At 37.9% G+C, this 26230-nt stretch overlaps 2 protein-coding genes across 3 annotated transcripts in view; one reads left to right on the top strand and one right to left on the bottom strand.

Moving 5' to 3' along the window:
• Positions 1 to 1080: 1080 nt before the first annotated feature.
• LOC131720065 (purine-rich element-binding protein gamma-like) lies at positions 1081 to 3634 on the bottom strand. The gene has a single exon (XM_059012970.1). It carries the CDS (start codon positions 3319 to 3321, stop codon positions 2320 to 2322), a length of 1002 nt encoding a protein of 333 aa, XP_058868953.1. The 5' UTR covers positions 3322 to 3634; the 3' UTR covers positions 1081 to 2319.
• A 146-nt stretch (positions 3635 to 3780) lies between these two features.
• The window catches only part of LOC117962576 (bifunctional 3'-5' exonuclease/ATP-dependent helicase WRN-like), a 29351-nt gene continuing 6901 nt past the window's right edge, over positions 3781 to 26230 (top strand). The window contains exons 1-31 of one of the 2 annotated variants that reach the window (XM_059012955.1): positions 3781 to 4027; positions 4722 to 4822; positions 5013 to 5134; positions 5490 to 5632; positions 6866 to 7014; positions 8703 to 8852; positions 9073 to 9121; positions 9734 to 9839; positions 10126 to 10534; positions 11321 to 11401; positions 12214 to 12343; positions 12621 to 12696; positions 12991 to 13058; positions 14025 to 14133; positions 14770 to 14838; positions 15278 to 15360; positions 16650 to 16756; positions 17371 to 17558; positions 18121 to 18295; positions 18594 to 18775; positions 19066 to 19167; positions 19436 to 19528; positions 19890 to 20064; positions 20196 to 20366; positions 21133 to 21230; positions 21531 to 21603; positions 22059 to 22132; positions 22288 to 22378; positions 23488 to 23600; positions 23933 to 24047; positions 24340 to 24471. In XM_059012955.1, the coding sequence (XP_058868938.1) occupies positions 4754 to 4822; positions 5013 to 5134; positions 5490 to 5632; positions 6866 to 7014; positions 8703 to 8852; positions 9073 to 9121; positions 9734 to 9839; positions 10126 to 10534; positions 11321 to 11401; positions 12214 to 12343; positions 12621 to 12696; positions 12991 to 13058; positions 14025 to 14133; positions 14770 to 14838; positions 15278 to 15360; positions 16650 to 16756; positions 17371 to 17558; positions 18121 to 18295; positions 18594 to 18775; positions 19066 to 19167; positions 19436 to 19528; positions 19890 to 20064; positions 20196 to 20366; positions 21133 to 21230; positions 21531 to 21603; positions 22059 to 22132; positions 22288 to 22378; positions 23488 to 23600; positions 23933 to 24047; positions 24340 to 24471 (3702 nt within the window). In that variant the 5' untranslated portion in view covers positions 3781 to 4027; positions 4722 to 4753. The remainder of the gene's footprint in view (positions 4028 to 4721; positions 4823 to 5012; positions 5135 to 5489; positions 5633 to 6865; positions 7015 to 8702; positions 8853 to 9072; positions 9122 to 9733; positions 9840 to 10125; positions 10535 to 11320; positions 11402 to 12213; positions 12344 to 12620; positions 12697 to 12990; positions 13059 to 14024; positions 14134 to 14769; positions 14839 to 15277; positions 15361 to 16649; positions 16757 to 17370; positions 17559 to 18120; positions 18296 to 18593; positions 18776 to 19065; positions 19168 to 19435; positions 19529 to 19889; positions 20065 to 20195; positions 20367 to 21132; positions 21231 to 21530; positions 21604 to 22058; positions 22133 to 22287; positions 22379 to 23487; positions 23601 to 23932; positions 24048 to 24339; positions 24472 to 26230) is intronic. The other variant, XM_059012959.1, reaches the window with a different exon arrangement.

The following is a 26230-nucleotide window of genomic DNA, read 5'->3' as shown; positions in this document are numbered from 1 at the left end:
TGTTTCAAGTAACCCTAAATGAGTTTCAGTATGTGTAATCAATGTTGAATTAAGCAATGGCAAGTAGGAAACTTTCTATGTTACATGCCAAAATTCTGGGGCTAGCTAATTTACTGAAGTACAGTACTGATCTACTTCGTTCATTACCATTCCAACTTTGGTGGTAAAAAAAAAAAAAAAATCGCTCAGGGGTCCAAAAAGTAGCATTGACCGCATAAAAGGTCCATGATAAAGGATCATTGGAGTTACTTTAGGATAATTATGTAACTCAATTCAGTTCAAAAAAAAAAAAAAATATATATATATATATATATATATATATATATATATATATATATATATATATATATATATATATATATATATATACACAATATGGAATGCCCAATTATTATTATTTTTCTCCTTCCCACACAGCTCAGGGACCCGAGGCTCAGTAGGCGTCCTACAATCCCATGAGCCAATTGGCGTTTTTTTACACCCAGGAGCCTGAGAGCGGATATCCGCAGGCTACCTGCCTTTGGAGTACAAAGACCAGCCCAGCCCTGCAAATCTCCGCCCCCATGCTGACTCACCTCCTGGCCTGTAGGGGTCACGGTAGAGCGGTGAGGAGTGGTAAGTTCAATATTTAATTAGGCTGGATAGTAATGACATTGAGCACTAGTTCTTCCCACGCAGGGATGCACTGATGGCAAAAAAGGTTACTGAATATTAACATTGAGAATCAGGCACAACAGACACATTCTCAAATATTTATGGTGTTTTACCAGTAGCTTTTGTGAAAATCAGAATCCCATATCATATTGCTCTTGGCATAAAGAAAAACTTCATAGCTTGCTTAAAATCACGTGAGGTAAATCATTTACCCTAAGAGGTAAACTAAAATACTAAAATACTAAAATACTGCACCACTACACAGTGTATAATATATCATATACACGCTTTTTTTTTTTTTTGGATGTACACAAAAGGTTTAAATGATTACAAAATCCCTTTGTGTACATCCTGTGTATATATATATATATATATATATATATATATATATATATATATATATATATATATATATATAAGAGCACATATTTTGGTGTAAAGATCTGAGAGCTATTAAGCACATCCATTATACATTTTCAATACATAGAAAGGTGGTGGTTAACCATGTCATGCTCCAATGAAAAAAACTGCCCTGTTTGTGTACAACATTTTCTATCTTGTTATACAAAGACTTTATGTTAGAAATGAGTGGCTTGGGAGGATACTTTTTTAATGTGTTTTTCAATCCCGCACTGCGCACTTGAAATCAGTATAGCAGCGCTAATCACCTTTTAGATTAAAACATTGGAGAATGCTCCCTGGAGCTACAGTAAAGCACAATCATCGTGCAGGTGTCACTCTGTAGTAAACAATGACCTAAAACAACACCAGCAGAAATCACCCTTCATAACGGATTACAGAACAACCAAAAACCAAACATTTAGAACCCTACAGGACATCATGCTGCTTTCACTGCAAACAAATGCATTTTTATTAATATTTGTGGAAAGCAATTAGTTAAATGCCTGAATAGAGACCCGATATTCAGTCTGAGATGAATGGGATGATTTTGGACCTTCCCCAGGGCCTGCAACTGTAGCTTGTACACTTTTTTGTTTTGCCAATTCAATAAAAGGTATCCTACTTTCCATCTCTCATGTGTCTCCAAACATTTCTTGACCAATTATCCTTATGCGGCAGTTCAAATTGCAGTAAAACTGTAAATGGCTACTGCCAGCTTGAGCTGTTTCTAGTTAACTTGAGTGATAGGTGGGGATGGTGTTGACCCCTTTAGCATATAGAGGATACTTTTGTAATGTATCACCCTGTATTTATTCCACTGCTGTGTTCGGTCAGGGAGCCAACACCAAACAATCTCCTTTAAAAGTATCAGAAAATTTGCAACAAACCTTAATGTAAATACCACAATAAGGTATTATTATTATTATTATTATTATTATTATTATTATTATTATTATTTGTGCTAAAACCAATTGTTCAATAGTCACTAATTTCCTGCTTCCTGCAAAATTAGCTTTTTTGCTGTTGTTTCACGCTTGATGATGGTGCAAGAAGTTCATGAAAAAACTGAGGGACAACAGTTAACTCATTTCAAAGTGCTAGTTGACGAGAGTCATACAGTACAGTATTTTAGAGGTACAGTATTAGAAAACGAGATATATAAACTATGTTATTGTCACAGCTAGCTTTTTGTTTTTGTATGTAAGCTCATTTGGGTTGTTGTTTTTGTTGATGGGTTACCCATTACCACATTGTAAGCCATGGTCAATCATCCTGTTCTTCCCCACTGTCTCTTCGGGGGTCTGTCCTCTTCTCCTTCTGGCAGTTGAAGATCCTTCTCATCTCCTCTTCGTACCTGGTGAAGTTATCGCCGAACCTGGACCAGGCCTTCAAGGGGACAGTGATTGTGTTCCGGTAGGGCTGCCTCACCTCACTTATCTTTAAGAAAACGCCATACCTGTTGGAGCCCACGTCAAAATAAAACCTCTTGTTGTCCACCCTGAACGAGACCCCCTCTGGAAGCTCCTGAACCTCTTCGTGGTTTTTTCCTCGGCTGTGGTTGTCTGTGTCTTCCTCCCCATAGTCCTCAATCAGCTGGGACAGGGCATCCCTAAATTCGATCAGCCCTTGTGCTGGCAGGACGATGGTCTGCTCTATGCCCTGTCCGTAGTATCCCATAGTCCCATGCCCTCTGCTCACCGTCTGCCTGATCCGGAGGAACCTGCCGCGCTGATTCTCCTTCAAGTCCAGGTAGTACTTCCTGTTGTCTCTCTCAATCAAGTCACTCTTTAGGACACTGTGAGAGGGCTCTTCAGAGCCAGTGGGGGAGGAAGCTGTGTGGAGAGGTTGCTGTCTTCTCCTTGCGTCCGGGTGATGGTGACCCTGGCTGTTGCCATGCTCATCCTGCCTCTGCCCCTGGGCGCCTCTTAGCCCAATGTGGGCATAATACTCGATGAAATCTCCCAGGCAGTACCTCAAGTCAGGAGCCATGGACATGGAGAGCGTCAGTTTGCTCTTTCTGATATTGTCGTGTCTTCCTCTGCCTATCCAGACCTCTGCTATTTTCAGAAAACGCCCCCTGGCGCTTTGCTTCACATCCAGATAAAACCTCTTCTTTTGGATATCGACTCGCTTGGACGCGAGTTCCTGTATCTCTATGCCCTGCGCTGCAGGATAATACTGCTGAGGGTAAAGGGTTCTCAAGCCAGAGTCTGCCGTAGTCCTTCCTCTCCCTCTCTCCATCCCTCTGGTGCTACCATCAGCCATGATTATTCAATTTTTTCCACAGTTTAGCAGCACCACCGCTAGCCTCCCCATTACTTATGTATTAACAAGCAAAAAAAAACAAAAAACGTTTACGACAAGTGAATTTTTTTTATAGGCCTTTGTCATATGTTGTCTTTCCTTATACTACTGGCGATCAGGTAAATCGTTTGCTTTCACAAATGACTGCCAACCTTTCCCTTTTCCTTTGCCTTCCCCCTGTCACTGTCACTTTTCTCCGCCCGCTTGGTAACCCGGCAAAACAGGAAGAGAAAAAGTACCAATGCGGGAGGTCTTTAGAGGGCGCTGCTTTTCAGACGCGACTGTTTAAAAAAAAAAAAGAAAAAGAGTTATAGAAAAAGTATACAGTGATTTCTATACCCGAAGACAGGAGCACAACGTTTTTTTTATTTCTTTAATTTTTTAGACCCATTTTCTTTTTTATTCTGTAATATCCCTGTAATCTGCCAGGCAGCAGGGACACAGTGACGTTTTAGGAATGCGACCATAACAAGCGGAAGGGGTTTGACTAAAATCCACAACATTTCTTCTCATATGGCGGGAGTTCATGGCAGGAACAATTTAATAAATAAACCACTAGCAGCAACAGCGAGCAAATTATTTATTTTCTTTTCTCACGGGTTTTGCCAACTGAATTCTATTCTCCCTTTTTAAATATGTTTGAGCGTTGATTACATCGCGTCTTCAGGTAGGTATGTTTTATTTAAAGGGAGTCTTGAATAAAGTTCTTACTGCGATTTAAAAACGAAACCAGGTGCGTAGATCCCCAAATACATGTAGTAGCAGAAGTCGAAAAGGATCCGCACACTGCGATCAGGAGAGTGGCGACAAAGAAACCACTACATAATCAAACTAAGCGAAAAAACCTACATATTCACATTATGCTTAAATTAGATACTGTACGTTTAAAATCATTGAGATTGTGTAGAAGCGTGTTTGTGTGTGGTTTTATGCATCTGCTGCACGGTCGCAACACCTAGCAATAGGAACGGTTAATTATTAGTTATTTATTACAGTCCCTACAAAACATCAACGTTTTGTTTTCGAAACAAGCAACTGATGTAAACTTAGTTGTGATATGTCAGATAAATCGTATCATGATATTCTCTAAAAACAAAGAGCGGGCCCGGTTGAAGTTATCGTTTGGAGTAGATTAAGTATAGCTGTGGGTGGTAATATAACTTTGTGTTACAAACTTAATCATCTTGGCGATTTATTCAAATTCAAATTAAATATGTTCTATAACTTCTGTATCTTTTGCCTTTATTTATTCAGCGTTTTAGCTGATGAAGACAATTATTACTTGCATTTCGTAATTGTTATGCTGTAAATCCAATACATTGCGATTAATGAATATCTCCCTGATGTTGTCTATCTTTTAGAGCGTAACAAGCCTTTAAAAAAAAAAAAAAAAATGGCTGATAGAAAACTGCCAGAATGGATGTCCTCAGAAGCTTATGAGGAACTTGCAAAGCAAGCCAAGGTAAATATGACAGTCAATCAATCAATCAATCAATCAATCAATCACGTGGTGCACCTCTGGCAATCCAATGCAGTACCAAATCAATATCTCAACTTTATTTATTTATTTATTTATTTATTTATTTATTTATTTAATTAATTAATTAATTTTATTTCATACCATGCACATTTTTATGTACCCAATTTGACAGGCTCCCCCAAGATCTCACAAGAAGAATGTTTTGGAAGATAACCTTCCATATCTGGAGTTCCCAGGCTCTGTTGTTTATAGCTATGAATCTGGTGACTGTTCTTTTCTGTCAGAGGATTTGAGGTGAGCTACAATTATTGAGGTAGAATGTAGGGGTATAATGTTACAGGTCACAATACATTACCTGCCTCGTATAAGGTTGTAAGGAGTCACATTTTCTAGATAAGACACATGGTATAATAAACGTGTATTTGATTTTAATAGATTTTTAATACTAATGAAGTAAAGAGGACGACGTAACGCAGAGACATTTCAAACACATGCGTGGACACATGGCCACACCATGTACAATAACGAGTACTTGTAATAATAAATGTTCGTGTTCTATGTGATAATAGTGTGGCTATGTAAAATGGTCATTTTAATGTCAAAACATTTTGCTTGTTTTTATTGGATTCCTTTTTTCTTTTTTATTTAGGGATACTCTTGCAGCGGGCTCCCCAGTAGGGTTTGATATAGAATGGCCGCCGTTCACCAATGGAAAAGCTGGAAAGGTAGCCCTCCTCCAGCTGTGCCCATCAGAGAAGAAGTGTTACCTCTTCCACCTGTCTTCCATGTCAGGTTGGTGTGATTGCAGGGATGGGAATAAGAATCCCATTGCATAGAAGTTTTGATCCATTCCTGGTTTTACTAGGAGTTTAAGAAGACACATCTGAGCTTGTTACTGTACCTATACACTGTGGCTAATCAAGTAGTAAAACCTGGAATCGATGAAACTGCTATCCAATAGGAGTTGTATTCCCATCCCTGTATTGTATGAAATAGACTCTTGGAAACAAGCTGTGACAAGTCAAAGAGGATTTATTGATTTTTTACTTAAATGAATCCATCACAGCAGCTGTTTTCTATATCTAAAAAATATGTATAAAAAGAACATTGTCTATCTACTACAAGCTTCATTCCATCAGTGCTGTCTGAAGCCAAAATTGTTGTAGCTGATTATTAAAATCATGAGTTATGTGTTTGCTTTTCATCTTCAATATGATGTGCTATTGAGTCCCAACACAGTTTAACTGCCTTTTAAAAACACTTTATAAGACATTGAAAGGAGTAAGAAGTAGTCTCAGGTTAGCAATTGAAATTTAAATGTATCAATATTCTTCATCTCCTGTCTTGTGGAGTTTATTTTGTAAATGATTGAAAACAATAGTCTGTGACTAGGCATCTGAGAATAATAATAATAATAATAATAATAATAGTAACTAGAAATTGCAAGCAACTTGACGGCTTCCAAGGAGTTATGAAATGTAAGCATTTTGATTGGTTGCCATCCATTGGTTGCCATACAGTCAGTTGTAGACATAGGCCTTTTTTTTTATGAACAAACTTGACATTAATAGTAACAACACATTTGACCTTAAGGAGAGGTCAAATGTCACAATCAAAGTAATTTTTGAATAAAGCATATATGGGTTCTATAGTAACCATGACATTATTTGCGGGTATAAGCTAGTTTTACATTTGACCTTAAGGAGAGGTCAAAGATCAAGGTATTTTTTTTAATTGAGCATACATTAATTCCCATAGGCCTCCACTACTCTGAAGTTTCAAGAGTTTTTGTTCAACGGTGTTCATTTTATGCTCAATATATGCAACTAGAGCAATGCTGAAATGGGCTTGGAAGCCTAATAATAGTAATAATAATTTTAAATGGTAACATTTTTTAGTTGCTGTTTTGCATCTTACAAACAATAGTGTAATGCTGAAATCTCAATGAAAGGGGACACATTTAAGAAGTTAATGATATTCATAAATCAGTTTAGGAAATGAGTGTTCAGTGTTGTAACGTTTCAGGGTTTCCATCTGGTCTGAAACGTTTACTAGAGGATGAAACAATCAAGAAGGTGGGAGTTGGAATAGAGGGAGACAGGTGGAAGCTTATGAGTGACTGTGATATTAAACTGAGCGGCTTTGTGGAGCTGACTCATATCGCTAATGAGAAGGTAAGTCAGCGGTTTACATTTCATTATTTCAATGTTTCACTAATTAGCATTAAAACATTATCGCAAGTATATCTGGAAAACCACTTGCTGAGGGCATTATTAAGCACAAGTTAATGAAGTGTCATATTGTGGGATCATATCAAGGATCTGTCTGTGTGTAAAAAAGAAGGCCAACAGCGAAACAATTAGGTACTTGTGAGTGTGTATTCCTGTGAGATGAATGCTTTTAAATGATGGGTTATTACACAACTATTATTATTATTATTATTATTATTATTATTATTATTATTATTATTAATTACACTATGTAACACAATTTTTGTTCCTGGGTAGTAAGTGTTATTTCCTAATTGCTTATGCCTCAAAAGTATAGAAAATGGCTATTATTCCCCACAAACTTTGCTTTTGTGACCAGGACAGTGATATTTTGAAATTTACCTATTTCCAATGAGAAAACGGGCGAATTTGTGTCTTTTTGTTCACATAAAGTCAGAAAAAAACAACATATGAGTCCAAATTAACATGTATTTATTCTAAAGTAATACAAAAATGACTACAAAAGATTTAGAAGTGAGTAGTTTTTCGAGATTTACGATTATACTGTAAATCACTTTCACGAATCAGCCCCCAAATGTAGTCTCCCATCATGTTCTCGTTATACTGTCCTTGGTAGCGGCGTTCAAAGTCCAGTATATCCTGGTGGAAGCGCTCGCCTTGCTCCTCCGAGTACGCTCCCATGTTCTCCTTAAATTTATCAAGATGAGCATCAAGGATATGGACTTTGAGGGACATCCTACAGCCCATTGTGCCGTAGTTCTTCACCAGAGTCTCAACCAGCTCCACATAGTTTTCGGCCTTGTGATTGCCCAGGAAGCCCCGAACCACTGCGACAAAGCTGTTCCAAGCCGCTTTCTCCTTAGCTTCTTGGGGAATTCATTGCACTCCAGGATCTTCTTTATCTGTGGTCCGACGAAGACACCGGTTTTGACCTTTGCCTCAGACAGCTTAGGGAAGAAGTCTTGAAGGTACTTGAAGGCTGCCGACTCCTTATCTAGAGCTCTGACAAATTGTTTCATAAGGCCCAATTTGATGTGCAGTGGTGGAATCAGCACCTTCCGGGGGTCCACCAGTGGCTCCCACTTGACGTTGTTCCTCCCCACAGAGAACTCGGTCCGCTGTGGCCAGTCCCGCCTGTGGTAGTGCGCCTTGGTGTCCCTGCTGTCCCAAAGGCAAAGATAGCAGGGAAACTTGGTAAAACCGCCTTGGAGACCCATCAGGAATGCCACCATTTTGAAGTCTCCTATGACCTTGATGCCATCTCAGAAAAATGCAGATATGTATCCACTTAGGCAGCTGGAACTAAACTGAACTGGTGGGCTTAAGGCCCCTGTATTTATACTACTATTTATATTACTGGAAAGTTCTAGAAAGTTCTAGAAGTTACTCCAAGTTTACTCAGCACTGAATCTATCTGGAATGTTCTGGAAAATAGGTAAATTTCAAAATATCATTGTCCTGGTCACAAAAGCAAAGTTTGTGGGGAATAATAGCCATTTTCTATACTTTTGAGGCATAAGCAATTAGGAAATAACACTTACTACCCAGGAACCAAAAAAAAAAAAAAATTTGTTACACAGTGTTATTATTATTATTATTATTATTATTATTATTATTATTATTATTTACAGCTGAAATGCACAGAGAAGTGGAGTCTTGATGGTCTGGTGAAACAGCTGTTCAAGAAGCAGCTGTTAAAGGAGAAGTCGGTGCGCTGCAGCAACTGGGCCAACTTCACACTCACTGAGGACCAGATGAAGTACGCAGCCACTGATGCCTATGTAAGCGTCTCAAAAGTAATACAAATAATAAACACACAGCACCAGCTAATCAGACTTTTCAAAAGCGACCCTTGTAATTCATATTGTTAAGATTAAGTGTGGATCAAATTGGAATATGCTATAAATACTATTGCATTAAGTAAGCAGTGTGTTAGTTGCATCAGTGATAGATCTGAGCTGTGACAAGTGATTGATGGTCTTTCATGTGTTTATTCTGAAGGCTGGACTTCTAATCTATCAGAAGCTTGAAAGTAAGGATACTCAGTTGGGTGAGTTTAATTTTTCTTTGTTTTTTCACAATCTACCCTTTATGACCATGTGCGAAGTTCAAGCTACAAGGGGGTGGGGGTCCCCTTCAATTAGGAGGGAATTGCAGGTGCCAGGAGTAGGGTGTGCCAAGAGAAGAGGATATTGCAATAATCAGCAGTTTCTTCATGATGGGTTCCATAGTAACTTTTTTTTTTGATGGGCCAGGTTTGTTTCAGGTAAATGTTTTGTTTTTATATTGTTTAAAAGTGCCCTGTTACGTTTCAGGTATAACTCCTTGCGTTGTTTATGCCAACAATCCGCACTCATATTAATGGTTCCAGAATATTTTTCTTCTAGGTTACATATACTAGAACATCAAGCTAAACGTGGCCACGAATTGGAAAGGGAAGGTGCAGTGGTTGATGATGTGTTGTGTTTTTTTAGTTTTTTTTTATTGTTATTACTTAAATGTGAAAATGGTAATAGTGATAAAAGCACAACAGCTATATTCAAATAAGCATTTTTAATCTTTGTCCTGGTTTTGAGTTTTGGAAATCTGGTCATCCAAATATTAAAGCTAAAGGAGCAGTTTGTAAACAGGTTTTGAATTTGACTGTTGCCCCTCTTTACAGGAGAGACAGTTTTGCAGCTGGATATAAAAGAAAAACTTCAACGTGTGTCCAGTGAAGTCCAGGATTTATTAAGTCAGGTTCCAGATACAGTCAGTGACAGCAGAGGGTAAAACACATTTCATAACTAACTCTGTTATAACTATGTAAAGTACTGTAGCATTTTGCGATATAGGCACGTGTTCATACCTGAAGCGCATACATGTGTTTATTATAGAGAATAGCACCTGATATTTCGTGCATGATTAAAATTGTAATTTGTTGAGATATATGTGAGTCTAAGGAAGCTATTTTTGTGTTTCTGTAGAATGCAGACTTCTTTATGCGCACAGATGATTGTGTTATTAACTTGGCCGGATCAGTTGTTCTTTGAAACGCTTTGTCGATCATTACAGAGCTGCAGGTCTGTTAGACGACGTGTCTTTGAGCCTGGGTGCTTTGAGAAGCTTGCTGCTGGGGAGCACCTCCAAAACTCAGGCTCGAGTGGAAGATGAACTTGATCCTGAACTGGTGATGGAACCTGCAGCTGAAGAACACAGTCCCTGCTCTGTCCAGATGGATTACATAAAACAGAGGATATCTGGAGGCCAAGACTTCAACAATTCAGGAGTGGATCTCTTCAGCAATGCTGCTGGTGGCGCTGAATCTGCTAAATCCAAGCAGAAGCTTGGTGATTCTCACCCAATGCCTAAACAAAATGCAGAGAGAGAATGCATGATGTCATTGGACATCACTGATCTTCAGATGTTGGAGGAACAAGCCAAGGAAGAGGATTTGGAGGACAATGCTGTGCTAGCAATCAAGGTATGGAAGCATTCCATTGAGGAGTTACCTTTTGAGTTGGGTACAGTACAGAGGGTTAATTAATTAGTTTTATAAATCCCTGGAATGACTATGTAAAGTTGATTTAAAAAAAAAAAAAAAAATGCAGTACATGAAACAGGCATATTGCACTGAAACACATTCATTCTGTAAATAAATGTAACGTGGATTTTTTTATATTTCTATAGAAAGTTTAATAAAAATCTATAGGCTAAACATGAAGGGCTTTGGTTATGAGTTAGGATAACTACAATGTGTTAGGGAGACCATGTATTTGATTGCTTAAATTATGCCTATTAAACCAAGGTCTGATTTCTAGGAATATCTGTTAGGATCTGGACTGATTAATTTTAGACTGCTGAGGATCTTTCAGCCAATCATAGTGTGTGTTTGCCAGCTGTATGCCACTACATACCACAAAGAAACCCCATTCATGAGAGCAGCTGTACCAAATGCACTTTCTACTGTTCTTTTTTTCTCATCTGATCATAAAAAATCATACCTGAAGCACTTCTCAGAATTCACTTCAACTGCAATGTGAATTTGAAATGGTGACATCACAATGGGGCACTTATCTGAGCCACTTTTCCTCTTTTCAATTAACATCACAATGGACTTAATAAAGGTTGGTCACAGATATAGCTGATTAATTAAACATGTTTATTATCAGTAAAGCAGTATACTGTAGAGTTATAGGTCTGTAAGTGTAATAGTGACACTGCTGTGAAAGGTTCCTCATTACAATTACTATTTGTTTTGTTTTTTCAGAATCAAAGTGTAGTGGATGAAGGAGCTGATCTGTCCTATGTTGTGGAAAGTGATGAAGAGCTGGAAAGTGAAATGCTGAAGGTTTTTACACATGTTTTTTTATTTTTCGAGCACCCTGACAAGACTTATTTTCATAGAAACTTGCTTCTAGAGAGAGAGAGAGAGAGAGAGCCTACACAAACACACATACGCTAGGCGGTTAAACTGCCAACAACTAGTCTTTGCAGAATGACATTTTCTTTAACTGTTGAATTTGAGGCCATGTGGAAGAGTGAGAACTGTGATATGAATAAGGGCTACGGCACACAGATACATATTATCATCTCTGTGTGGCATTATTCAGGGATGGAAATAAGACTCCCACTGCATAAGTTTGATCCATTCCTGGTTTTACTAGGAGTTTAATAATAAGCTCCTGAGCTTGTTATACACTGGGGCTAATCGAGCGCATATTAAAACCTGGAATGGGTGAAACTGCTCTGCAATAGGATTCTTATTTCCATGCCTTTTATTTATGGGTTACTTGATACCATCTATATTTCCTGAATGTTTAATTTCATTATTTGTTTTCTCTATTGCTGTTTCTTCTTGGATCATTACTCACCAGACATACTAACTAATGTCATTTTTCAGTGATTGTATCTGCTTCTTAAAATACTCCTAAGCTGAATTTCTGAAGTCAGGTGGTTTTAGAGTGTGCAACTGTAATTTCTGCTCCTCTGCAACCGTGGCAGCTGTGAGTTTGTAAATGTAATTTTGTATAGAGATTCTGCCAATTTCAGAGGGGGACAGAAATTGATGACACATCCCTCATGGTCCTTTCTAAAACCACCTCTGTAACGGAAATAGGTTAGAGGCCTTCCTCTAAATGACTCTATTTCGTCTTTTTCCAGTACCTAGATGATGTAGACAGCTTGAATAGAGGCGAGACTAGTGACCCTGGCAACAAGACCAGTATGCAGACTGTGACACCAGCGGAGGAAGAGGAGGACGAAGGAATTGAGGAAGAGGAAGATGAGTGGGGTAATTCTACATTTGTGTCAGTTAGTTTGATATACAGTATTTGTGTCCCTCCAAACTGAAAATGCTAGATTAATGTTCATTGGTCAAATTTGTATATTTTTTGCTTTAGATTTATGATTGTAACGATTTTATGGTAGCGTTTTAAAATAAAATGGTATGTTTGGGGGGAGGGTGGTGGACAAACATTTTTTTAAATGTTCTGTTTCAAAAAATTGGAAATGTATGTTGCTGGTATTATTGATAAGTCGATTCAGTCTATATGCTTTTTCTTTTCTAGATTCTTCCATTCCAGAACCTAACTCAAGACAGATTAAATGCCTTAAGATGTATTTTGGTCATTCCAATTTTAAGCCGTAAGTGCCTAATTATCAACCTTTGACTTACTGTTCCAGCTGGTTCAGTTCCTAAGGCCCTGTCCTCCTCTTCATTGATAACCCCCATCTAGACAAACCATCAATATTCAAGAGAAGTCTGTGCATATTTCAGGCTCGTAGAAATGGAGAGCCATTTAAAGGAATTGTTGGGTGGTGAAAGGAAAACCCTTTCTTTGAATTATTTTAGAATGATACCTTGAACATCATGTATAATACTGTTGTCTAAGCATTCTAACCCTATGTATTACATCACTCGTTTTTGTTTTCTCCAAGGGTACAGTGGAAAGTGGTGTACTCCGTTCTGCAGGAGAGGAGAGATAACGTAGTTGTCATGGCAACTGGTGAGTTCAATTTCCTAGTTAATTGACACATTCACTTTAGTGCTTCATGGGGAGAAAATGGAGTATACCATGTTACAAAAGTATATTGATGTTTTCCCATCCTTGAATCCCCACTTGTTATATATGCTACTGACAGTATGTGCCACAAACAGGTCTGCTGTTCAGTATAAATCAATAACATGTCCCTATGCCTCAAACTGAATGTAAAATATTGTCTACGGAGAGTTTTTCAGTTCAATGTATTACTTGTGTTGCTATAAACATATTCATACCCCCGGAGCGCACTGAATTGAAATGGATATACAGGGCTGGTATATCATCGCTTGGCATGGGGTATGTCTATGCATGCTTTGACATGCTTTAGCCGATGGAACATGACATGGGAAACAGTGATAATTAGCCCCATGGTTAATTTGCTATGAGCATCTCGTAAATCCACGCTGGAGGTCTCTGCTCATTCACCATGTCACTAAGTGATGTTTACACTCAAAGATAATTAACCATGTGATATGGGCTTCAGCAGCACGCCCTATGGAGTTTGTTTTTGTCATGTCGAAATACCCCTGTGGCTTGTTCTGTGCCGGTGGCAGTATATATGGGCTACACAAGATTAGTTTAACAGTCTACTATACTGACCTAGATCTATATGCAGGTCTGCAGTGTTAAACTATGTGCTTTCCTGTTTGGGTTTATGTATTGTAAACTGTACTGGGAGAAACTGTGTATATTGTTTATTTCATTTATTGTTAACAAAAAATGGTACAAAATAAATACAGTATTTTCTGGTATGGTTGAAAGTTACTTGTTACACTAAACCAAGTTATTTTTTTTTTATTATGGCCTTAACAATTCTCTTTGCAAGCTACTAAAATTATATGAAGCTGCTCATGCATTTTTGCAACTCATCCACAGCACAATTGAATCTGGCCGCTGCATTGCTCTTTAGTATTTTTTCTCTGTGTGCAGGTTATGGGAAGAGCTTGTGTTTTCAGTTCCCGCCTGTTTACACTGGTGGAATTGGGATCGTCGTCTCTCCTCTGATCTCACTGATGGAGGACCAAGTGCTGCAGCTTCAGTGAGTGTGTTGTGTTGTCCTTCATAGCTGTAATTTTGAACAGCAAGAGAGCCGATAGCAGTCCAGAGCAAGCTAGCTTTGGAGAAGTACAGAAAGGATTCCAATCTGTTGTAAATGAACTGATCACACAGCCTGGGGAACCCTGCTATGTCAGCTGTCAGTCATTTGGGAGGGAATTTTCTGTAGGCCAGAGGTCCCCAGTTTGGGAGCCCTGCTGTAAGGTCATTTTAAAAACCTATATAAAAATTACAATAATATTTTAATGACTGCTCTCTATGTCCTGAGTATTGTCTACCTGTTCTCTTCAGTGATGCGTGAAATAACCTCCAGATGGGATTCTGTACTTTTATAAATTAATATAGTAATGATTTGTTTTTTCATTTGGATTGTGTTGGGCTTACTGTCATCAAGTGATGTAGCACGTTTCTTGAACTGATGGCTCCACCTTGTGGAAGCTTTTTAGAACTGCAGAACAGGAAAGTAATAAAAAAAAAAAAAAAATCTATTTGATTTCCTGATACAAGAGCATTAACAAAATTGTCAGCATTAACAAAATTGACAGAGAAACTGAATTGTGTAAAAATAAATAAACTCTTCTATTCCATAATAAATTGTGCATAAATATTTTTGTTTCAGAATGTCTAACATTCCTGCTTGCTTCCTCGGATCAGCACAAACTGAAAATGTTTTAACCGATTTATTTAAGTAAGTAAGTATTAAAGTCAGCTGACTGCTTTTTTTCACACTGCAGACTCACTGTGCAGCCACCTCAGAGCTACAGCGTCGGAGGACAACGCAGCTCTGGGCAGCTTACAGGCAAGCCTGCAGGCGCCCGGCCAGACTACAGGGGTTGCTGGTGCACGTTGAGCCGAGGACACCCTGGCCGACCTAAGCCGCTCCCCCCACCACCCCCCGGGCAGCGCTTGGCCAATTGTGTGCCGCCCCCTGGGAGCTCCCGTCCTCAGTCGGCAATAGAATAACCTGGACTCGAACCGACGACCTCCAGGCTATAGGGCGCATCCTGCACTCCACTCGGAGTGCCTTTACCAAATGTGCCGCTCGGGAGCGCTTGAATGTATTTTTTTTAACATTTGCATGTGTAATTGTTGGAAACTGTGATTTGATTGTTGTGTATATGCTTTAGGGGTCGTTTTCGAGTGGTGTACATGACCCCTGAGTTCTGTTCAGGAGGTACCTCTTTACTTCAGCAGCTGGATAAGAATATTGGTAGGTAGCCACAGTTTATCTTGAAGGATTACTGGATAGGAATTAGTATGCCTGTTTATTCTGTGTTTGCATAAGAGTCTTAGGGGCAGGGAAGGCAGATCTGTTTCTAAAGTCTTACTACTTGTTGCTTTCTTACATATATCCAACTAATTGCTGAACTGTACTGTGCAGTGATTGTTGGAAGGGGGGATGCTGGGTATATCTTTATTTGAAGAGCTATATTGGCAGTTTTTGCACAGCTTTTCTTTCGATTTTTATGTAGATGACCTTGTCACTTATTGTACTATATAAACTGTATATAAAGCCGAACTAAAGTTTGAAATTACAACAAAATGTGGATAATATGTGGTTATTCAATGAATCTTTTTAATAGTTACTTTGTATTATGACTGATACAAAACAACATCCAATACCTTCAAAATAATAATAGCATGGAAAAGGTTGAACTAATTGACAGTTTTTTAGAACTGCAGTGAATGAGACAGTATAACAACCCTTGGTTCTGGTGCTGAGTTGTGCTGATTTCTGTTTGCACTTCTCTGTATGTAGATTGTATTTCAATGCTTTAGATTTTTGAAGGGCAGTGTGCATGTTTGTGTTTTTGAAGTGCAGTGTGCATGTTTGTGTTTTTGAAGTGCAGTGTGCATGTTTTGTTTTTTTGAAGTGCAGTGTGCATGTTTTGTTTTTTTGAAGTGCAGTGTGCATGTTTGTTTTTTTGAAGTGCAGTGTGCATGTTTTGTTTTTTTGAAGTGCAGTGTGCATGTTTTGTGTTTTTGAAGTGCAGTGTGCATGTTTGTGTTTTTGAAGTGCAGTGTGCATGTTTTGTTTTTTTGAAGGGCAGTGTGCATGTTTTGTGTTTTTGAAGGGCAGTGTGCATGTTTTGTGTTTTTGAAGTGCAGTGTGCATGTTTTGTGTTTTTGAAGTGCGGTGTGCATGTTTGTGTTTTTGAAGTGCGGTGTGCATGTTTTGTGTTTTTGAAGTGCGGTGTGCATGTTTTGTGTTTTTGAAGTGCGGTGTGCATGTTTTGTGTTTTTGAAGTGCAGTGTGCATGTTTTGTGTTTTTGAAGTGCAGTGTGCATGTTTTGTGTTTTTGAAGTGCGGTGTGCATGTTTGTGTTTTTGAAGTGCGGTGTGCATGTTTGTGTTTTTGAAGTGCGGTGTGCATGTTTGTGTTTTTGAAGTGCGGTGTGCATGTTTGTGTTTTTGAAGTGCGGTGTGCATGTTTTGTGTTTTTGAAGTGCGGTGTGCATGTTTGTATTTTTGAAGTGCAGTGTGCATTTTGTTTTTAAGGCATCACGTTGGTAGCAGTAGACGAGGCTCATTGCATCTCTGAATGGGGACACGACTTCCGAGGAGCGTACAGAAAACTGGGATCATTAAAGAGAGTACTTCCTAATGTAAGTACCTTAGATGAGGTCATTTCAGCTGCTTTTCTAAATATTCTTAACTTAAACAGACTTGATTTATTTTTTATTTTTTTTAGCAGGAGTGAAAACAATGCCTAGCATTAATGTGTGTGTTTTTTATTTTTTATTTTATTGATCTCAGCATTATATTTAATTCCACCTGGGCATATTTTAATATCTCTCAAACTATTACAGTACTTGTCCTCTCCAAGTAATTCAAAGACTAGGAAAATAAGAAATCCTAGATGAAACTTTAAAACCAGATCAAATAATTGGGTTAGGGTCAACAAGATCCATAGTATCCATTCTATCCATAGTAATTTACCTGTGGGAGCACACTTCTAGTGGAGCACTGTCCACAGGCATACAGGATGGCTCAGGTTCTATTATTGCATCACCAGTGCACAAATTCACAAGTTTCAATCCACTGCTGGCTCATCATCTTAACTTTACAACATTCTCTATTTTTAACTGTGTATTGCTGGAAGGTTATAGTCCTTGGTGTTTACAGTGTGATAATTGTTACATGCTAACTACAGTACTATAATATAATTTGTATATTGTTTTATTTTAATTTGAATAAAACCTTTTTGTTTATTGACCAGGTCCCTATAGTAGCATTAACTGCTACAGCAAGCCCTTCGATCCGACAGGACATCGTGAATAGTTTGCACTTGGATAACCCACAGATTACGTGCACCAGCTTCGATCGACCCAACCTGTTCCTGGATGTCCATCGCAAGTGTGGAAACATCACACAAGATCTTAAGCAGTTTCTTATTAAAAAGAAATCGTAAGTTTACATTTCAGTGCTGTGTAAAGCACTGGCCAACATTAATGTCACTGTGTATGTATTGAGCATGTTGGAGGACATTAATACAGTACATGGTTTTATAGGGCTTTCAGTGCTACAGCTGTAATACCTTCACATGCTTTAAACCACACCTGTCACATGCTCTGCCAACAAAGAGTTATCATATATCGCAATACAATGAAGCTGCTTTTCTTAATATAGAAAGTATATCATGCTGTTATACTGTATGTAACTATAGGTTACAGTAGACTGATTTAAAACTTCAAGTTGTAAGAATTAATAAGGATAGTGGAGTAGTGGTTAGGGCTCTGGACTCCTGACTTGAGGGTTGTGGGGTGAATCCCAGGTGGGGGACACTGCAGCTGTACCCTTGAGCAAGGTATTTTACCTAGATTGCTCCAGTAAAAACCCAAGTTTATAAATGGGTAATTGTATGTAAAAAAGTGTAAAAAATAATGTGATATCTTGTAACAATTGTAAGCCGCCCTGGATAAGGGCGTCTGCTAAGAAATAAATAATAATAATATATTTTTTTTCTTAGTTTTGATTATGAGTTTGAAGGCCCCGCTATTGTTTACTGCCCTTCGAGAAAGGTGACTGAACAGGTCTCTGCTGAACTGTCAAAGCTTGGGATAAACTGTGCCACCTACCATGCTGGCATGGGTATCAAGCCAAGAAGAGAAACTCATCACAAGTTTATGAGAGATGAGATTCAGGTAAGAGACCACATAAGGCACAAAGTTATCGATTGTGCTGTAATGTTGTACTTGGCCCTACTGTATGTGTGGGATCTGTTAAAACATGACCTGCTTGGAACAAAATGTGCCATATAAGACAAGCACTTAGCACACATTAGAAATTCCTTTTGAAATTGATACTGAAATTGATTGTATCGGTAAGACACCATATCCCATTTAACATTCAGTTCAACAGTCAAGATTTCCTGCTGTATACTATTGATAGTTTTAAAGGATCTATGTGTCAGATTTGTGAATCCTATGTTTTTTTCTTCAGTGTGTTGTGGCTACAGTTGCTTTCGGAATGGGGATAAACAAGGCAGACATCCGGAAAGTCATCCACTATGGAGCCCCCAAAGAAATGGAGGCGTACTACCAGGAAATTGGGAGAGCTGGGAGAGACGGATTACCTAGTGCTTGTCATGTAGTCTGGGGTTCAGGAGACATGGCTTTGAACAGGTAACTTTCTTACAGCCATTTAATAGTTAATACAACTTTGCCTTGAGAAAGATGAAACTTGTTAGATAAGTGCTTGAAAAAATGAACTAAATAAATGACGATGTGTGAACTAACAATAGTTCACAGAGACCTTTAGTTTTAGGACTTACGAGTAGAATGACATTTCATAACAAATGCATGCATGTTTTCATCACTCTGTAGGTGTCTCGGACACCTATGCTACAGAATCAATGATCCAAGTTCTCAAGATATAACGTGTGAATGTGACATTGGTATTTTGTTGTTTATAGGCATCTCCTGAGTGGTGTTAAGAGCGACAAGTTTCGGGGATATAAAATGAAAATGATGGCAAAAATGGAGAAGTACCTCAGCTCGCCCAAATGCAGAAGGAAGTAAGTGTGTACATAATGGAATTTACCTGTGTTCAAGTATTGGAACCATGGAACAGCACAATGTTTTGGATGGTACATAAATATGTCCAGTTTATCGTAAGTGAGTCGTGTTGCATTGACCTTGATAAATGTAGCCGTTGTGTGGTGTGTCCATCTGCGATGTTTCAGTGCCACTGTGTGCACTGTGAGGAAATCCTACTACACTTATACTCAACTGTTTATTTGCTAAATAGCAGCCATTGTTAACTTATCTTTTACTTTTCTGCAGAATCATCTTGTCCCACTTTGAAGATAAACAATTAAGAAAAGCCAGCTTGGGCATCATGGGCACCGACAAATGTTGTGACAATTGCAGCTCCAGGTGGGTGTTCTGTTTTTGTGATTTTTATTTATTCATTTTGGATCAGTTTATTTTATAACACGGTATTGTTTGTGAACACCCTTCAACATATCCAGGTATTAACTCAAAAGTGGAAATTTTTGTGAAAGAACTTTAACCCTGTCAAAACCAATTCAGCCCTATTAAACATCTCTGGCATCTATATGGCCCCAGTTAAGCAAGATTGCAAAAACACACCTCTGATATCCTGTAGATCTGTTATCTGAACCTAATTTTAATTCACCTGTTCTAGTATGCTTGCAGCAACAATTACACGTGCATATACCATGTGGATAAATTTAAAAAAAAAAAACCACCTGATTTTTAAGATTGTATGTTTCAGACCTCTGATTTTTACAAGCTGTGAATTCCTCAGGCTGCTGTATGACCCCAGTGCAGACGACACCGAGTCTAACCTGCAGGATTTCGGAAAGGAAGCCTACCAGCTGATGTCTGCGGTCACTGCTCTAGGAGAGAAGTTTGGCACTGCCGTCCCGGTCCTCTTCCTGCGTGGATCTGTGAGTACAGCCTTCAATTGGTTAACCATGCATAGAAATAATACTCAAATACAGTTCAGCATTTTAACCCTCATTGGGCAGATTCTTTCTTAATACTCCTAGCTTAGTTTAACCTGTTTAACCTCTTCCAGTATTCGCAGCGGTTGCCAGACAGGTTCCGTAAGATGCCCCTGTTCGGCTGTGGCAAGAACATCCCTGAAACCTGGTGGAAGGCTCTGGGACGGCAGCTCATTACAGAGGGCTACATGAAGGAGAACTCCGGACAAACCAAGTTTTCAATCACCTGTGGCTTGGATCAAAAGGTAAGAGCTGTTGACGTGTTCTTCAGCATGGTAAAGCAGCATAAGTAGCAGGAATGAATTCAAACAAACAAATGGTGCAGATCGATCTCTAGGTCATGCGTGGATATATGATGATGTTGAAGAGCCCTCCGGACCTGCTGCAGCACAAGATGCAGAGCGTGAAAAAAATAAGTTTTACTTTTTTCGTTTGAGAAATGCCTGTAATGTTGCCACCGGCTTAGTGCCATTTGGCCAACTCTATTCCATTTACTCAGAATCCACTAAAAGAACACCAGCGGTATTTCGATATTTTTGAGTGATCCACATGGCAAGTAATAGCTAAAAAGAAAATGATGCTTGTTGCTACTGTCAGCCAATGAACATAGTGAACAACCAAGGAAAGACTAAATCTGATCAACTGTTAAAGTGCTGCTGACTGACTTTGTTTAAACAAACTGTGTGACTGGATGTGGGGTCCATCAAAAGATAGATGGCCATTTTAAAACAATCTCCCTTTATGAAGTAAACTATAGACCTCCTGTGTGAATGGAGTTATTGACCCGTCTTCCCTGGCTTTAGTCAGCAATGTCTTACTCTATATGATGCTGACCTTTACTGTACTCCTTTGTAATGACCTTTGGAAAGACGTTTTGTAGTGGCTATATGGAGCTGAAGCTTTCTGGATGAAAAGAGCTGGTACTCCAGTCTAAGAGAGCTGAACAACCAGAGACCAGGTTTGCACTGGATAAACCCAAATCATTTGTGTTCTTCTTTTTATAATCCCCAGGGGAGGACGTGGCTCAGCAAGGCAAATGATGAATCGCATCGAACCCTTTTGCTTCAGCCAAACACCGAATTGTGTGCCAGGTTTTTCACTGTGCCAAAGTAATTATTATTATTATTATTATTATTATTATTATTATTATTTTATTTTTTTACCCCAGCATGACAGAGCCATGTTTGTGAAGGAAACAAAATGGGATTAGATTGAGCTCTGGCTATGCATTTCTGTCATGAACAGGAAACTTGTAAATCAAATAGAAGATGTAATTCTGTTTAACTTAGTTGATGATTAGAAATGAGTGTGCTCTTTTTTAATGTACTTTTTTAATAAACGTGAAGGCTGTTCAATTGTATTCAACTGTATTTTATAATATTCATGATTGTTGTGTATTTTTCTTTTAGTCGGTACCAAGCCCCATCTTCTGCAGCCTCGCCAGCCCCATCCAGCACTCACTCCTCGGGCGCAGAACCGCCGGTCAGTTTGGGGCTTCAGGAATGTCATTAACACTATTTGTACCCTAATTTTGATCAAATTCAGTATTCAATTATTTATTTATGTTTTATTATTCCAGCAAAACACAGTAACTGTTAACTAGATTTGAACACTCCTACACGTGTTTGAGACAATCCATTTTTTAATTTAATATTTTACAGTCACTGTAGAAAGCTTGAATGTGTTTTATAAAGCTCTTAATATAGCTTCACTGCTATGCAATGGCACTGGTTACAGTGAAGACTTCAGTCCGAGCAAACTGCAGCAGATGTGAGTGTATGATGAAGCACTGGTCACTTTGCATAGAAGTTGGAAACAGGCACTGAAAATAAAGAACAAGTATTGTAGATGTATTTCAGTTTTTTTATGCAAACATAATGGCTAATCAAACAACCTTTGCCCCCTTTTTTGTTATATATTTGTTTGTTTTTTTAAAGAAATCTCAGATTTCACAATTTGCATTTCCGGAAAGAGAGAGGCTTCAAAGAATGTCTACTCCAACAAAAGCAGGGTAATAAAATTTTTTTTAAAATAACATTTTAGATTATAATCTATACTGTGTTTTACAAATGTTACTGTATCTACAGCAGTCAATTTACAATGTTATTCAGACAAATACACGATAAAAAAAATGTACTAATCTTGCTGTTTTGTTTCTGTGTGAAGCCTGCAGATTTCAGCATTCAAGTCTCCACCAAAGACAGCACCTTCACAACCTCCACCTCCTACTGTGTATCCCAGGGAGCTGGAGCTTCAGGTAAAGAGCACAGCCTGGCTGTACTTACAGGTGCCAATGGAAGGTGTTTGAGGTTACTTTTAGTCGTCTTTTTTAAAGAGAAAATAGGGTGAGACGAGACGGGTGGAAGGGGGGTTTACATATACTGGGCTGTACAAATGTCATATCTAATAGAATATTGGTCAACTCTGCAGAGAGCTGGTTAACAAGGTTTCATGGAATAATAAACACATTTACAGAGTATAAAGTATTTCATGAAGTGACTTTAGTATCACTGACGTCATTTTATCTGACTTTTTTTTAAAAGCATCAGATATCGGGGGAATTTCTGTGTTCTTTCTGATTTGCTGGTGATGGTTGAGTGAAGTTTTTTATGCTGTTTTGTCTAGTATTCAAATACTTTAAGAGCCGCCTTTTGAGATGTTCTATTCATCCATACACCAGAAATGACCATTGCAGACAACTACTATGCGAGTTAAAGCAGTGCAGTGTTTAAAAAAGCATTTATTTCACAAGGATCACTATGGTTGAACTAATTGCAGAATGTAGTACTTTTTTTATTCTACATTGTCAAAGAATGATAATTGGTTTAGTTGTATGTTGGTTGTATGATGTTGTTGTATGTTGGCTGTATGATCTTGTTGTTGTATGTTGGTTGTTGTTGAGCAGATGCCGTTATCCAGGGCGACTTGTTATAAAATACCACATTACAGAATATCATGATACAGATAAGAGCAGTTATGAAAGTACAATATTCAAGTATTATATTCAAGTAAGAGCAACATAAAGAATAGAGTAAATTAAGAAAGTCTAAGGACAGTTAAAACTTATAGTAAATATTTGCTTATATGAATAAGTCCAGTAAGAACACATATACTGTGTGTGTGTATGTGATTTGCACAACCATTAAAATGATACAGCATTTTTTTAAAAGAAATCCCACCCAGATACTATAATAAATACCTCCATAAGCACTGCAATTCATTCATTCATTCATTCGCTTTGGGTCAGGTAGATTTTATTAGCTTATAAAAACTTAAATCTAAAGTGGATGCAATTGCATGGGTCAACTCCTTCCAACTAAATCACCATGTAGTGTATCAATGGGTGTGAATGGTGTCTTTATCCAGGGGGTGTTGTATGGCAAACTTGTGGCTGGCAGACAGAAGCTGGCCAACGAGAAGGACGTTCCTCCTGCAGTGCTGGCTACGAACAAGATTCTCCTTGACCTTGCAAAGATACGGTAAATTCTATAAACTGATCGCTCTGCTCCCAGGGCAATCCATTTTGGAAGAATTATTATTTTTTGTTGTATAATCTGTGTTCTGCAAGAAAACGCAGGTAGGCAAATTGTGTGGTGTCTTTGTTTCACATTTACCATATACGAAAGGTCGATGTTTTTGGACCAAATATACTTTTGTTTGGGACAAATTTGATTATGCACCACTTTAACTGTACATATACAGACTGATGTTATATCCTAGACTTTCTTCTAGGACGTGAAGGATTAAAAGTTCTTGTTAATCTTTTTTTTTTTTTTTTTTTTTATGGGTTCTTGTTTTTTTTTTGCCTCAGGCCAACCACTGTTGAAAATATGAAGAGGGTGGATGGTGTGTCTGAAGCTAAATCCAGTATGCTGGCCCCTCTGCTGGTTGTCATCAGTGAATTCTGTCAGTCGGAAGACCTGGAGGTAATGGGCTCATGACTACACATTAAACTGCATTTGCACACCTGGCTAGCTAAACTGGCAAATCTAGCCCTTCTTATGTGAAGCTGTTCTTTTTTTGCTTCTAACAGTCTGGTTTTCTGATGTTATGGTTATTAGTTTATAAGAAGGAGCGAAAGGATGGACACCTTACACCTCTTTACACACTGCTGTCTGTTAACAGGCTCAGTAGCTTCATCTCATTTGCAGTGTGGTTTGGAGATGACGGAACCTGCTGGAAGTAATAAATAAATCCCTGAATATCTTTCTTCCCAAGGCAAACACATTTTCCAGCCCATCTGGTGGCATTGAGAGGAAGTGTCCCCCCGGGATGAGCTCTTCATGCAGTGCTCTTCCTGATAGTGTTCGCATCACCTACAATCTCTTCCAGCAGCAGGGCCTGAGCTTGGTGAGTAGCGTGCTTGTACTGGGACAACGACAGTACCACTTTCCATTGGAGGCCGTTTCACAGACACTGATTTGGTAACAGTAAGTTGTCTAGGATAAGTGTTATTTGTGGTTCCATGTAACCAGGTGTAAATGCTGAAGTACCATTGTTAGGTAAACCTGCAGTTTGCTGCAACTTTAAAACATATCACATCAAAAGAAACTTATCACTGTTATAACACCTTTATTAAAAAAAAAAAAGGTATATAAATGATGGACATTGACGAAATGTTTTTGGTTTCTTTTTAATCCTTTGATCATTCGTCCTTGACCATGCATATGCACTTAATCACCTAATTAGTGAGACAGTTGATTGGACACTGGATATGGAGTGATTTCAGCTGTTGAATTGCAAGCTTGAACAAAGCGGGCTGAGCTCATTTGCATAAATGCCAGGTTTAGCTGGCCAGTTAAAAGATTTAACGTTTAGCTAAATATTGAACTAAAACTTAAATCTCTTAACAAGATTTAACATTTAGCTAAATATTTAACTGGTCAGCTAAATCAGGAGTTTATATGCAAATGAGCTCCGCCCGGTTTGTGCTTTCACGCAATTTGATTGGCTCTTGTAATGCTGAAAATATTTAGCTAAATGTTAAATCTAGTTAAGGATTTAAGATTTAGTTAAATATTTAAATTCACAAAGTCCAAATTTATTTGCGATCAGCCAAATCTTGATTCTCAAAATAAATATTTAATAATAAAATATGTATTTATTTTTAAAATAAAGATTTAGCATTTAAATGTTAAAGTTGCTAAATATTTTAAGATTTATAAATTATATCTGAATGTACACATTTAAAAAAAAATTTATTTTCACAACATTTATAAATTGGGGAAAAAAATCCAAGATTTAAGTTAAATCTGGAAAAAGACATGTTAAAATATTAATACTTTTTATTTTTTTTACACGTGGCACCACATATATATATATATATATATATATATATATATATATATATATATATATATATATATAAATAAATATATACACACACACACACACACAGCTAACTAATGTCACTGTTTAATAAAACGAACCCAGTGTATTTTTTTAATTTATTTTTTTTCAACCTTGTTTGATATCCCTTATTCTGTTATTACTTCTTAATTAATTTTTTCAAAATTGTACAGCATTTAAAAATGCAGTGAAAAGGCAGAGTGGGAGCATACATATTTGTGAACAAACCAAACCAGTTAGTATAACACGTTGCTTGAATCTTTTAAATGTAGGGGTACTTGGATAAAGGCATCTGCTAAATAAACAAATAATAAATAAGCAAATAAAAACCGTGCTGGAATTAGCTTTCATTTTGAAAACAGCTCGGTTGTGGTTATACCCTTATAATTTATAATGTCATACAATGCAGGATTCTACAATATTGTGGCACACATTACCTTTTTTTTTTTTTTTTTTTTTTTTTTAATCATCGTCTTTTATAGTATGATTTGGTTAGTTACCAAAATCTCAGTCAACAACTGAAGACATAAGGGGATAATTTTGCACCACTTAATTTGCACCGATGAAACATAACCTGGTTAACTGTACTGATGGCACATCAAATGCTTAGATGACAGATATGGTTGTGTTCTTGTAGAACTGAAGGATACAACAAAATACATTTAGACAACGAATTGCATTAGTTCCATTAGTTAGTTAGGCACAAGGTGGTTTCAGTAAATACTTTCTGATTTAAATATAGGCCTGCTACGTGGTAGTT

This window comes from Acipenser ruthenus, chromosome 1, assembly GCF_902713425.1.
Source record: "Acipenser ruthenus chromosome 1, fAciRut3.2 maternal haplotype, whole genome shotgun sequence".
Classification (NCBI taxonomy): Eukaryota; Metazoa; Chordata; class Actinopteri; order Acipenseriformes; family Acipenseridae; genus Acipenser; species Acipenser ruthenus.
Note: the sequence above shows the minus strand (reverse complement) of the source record. Positions and strands in the feature narration are given on the sequence as shown.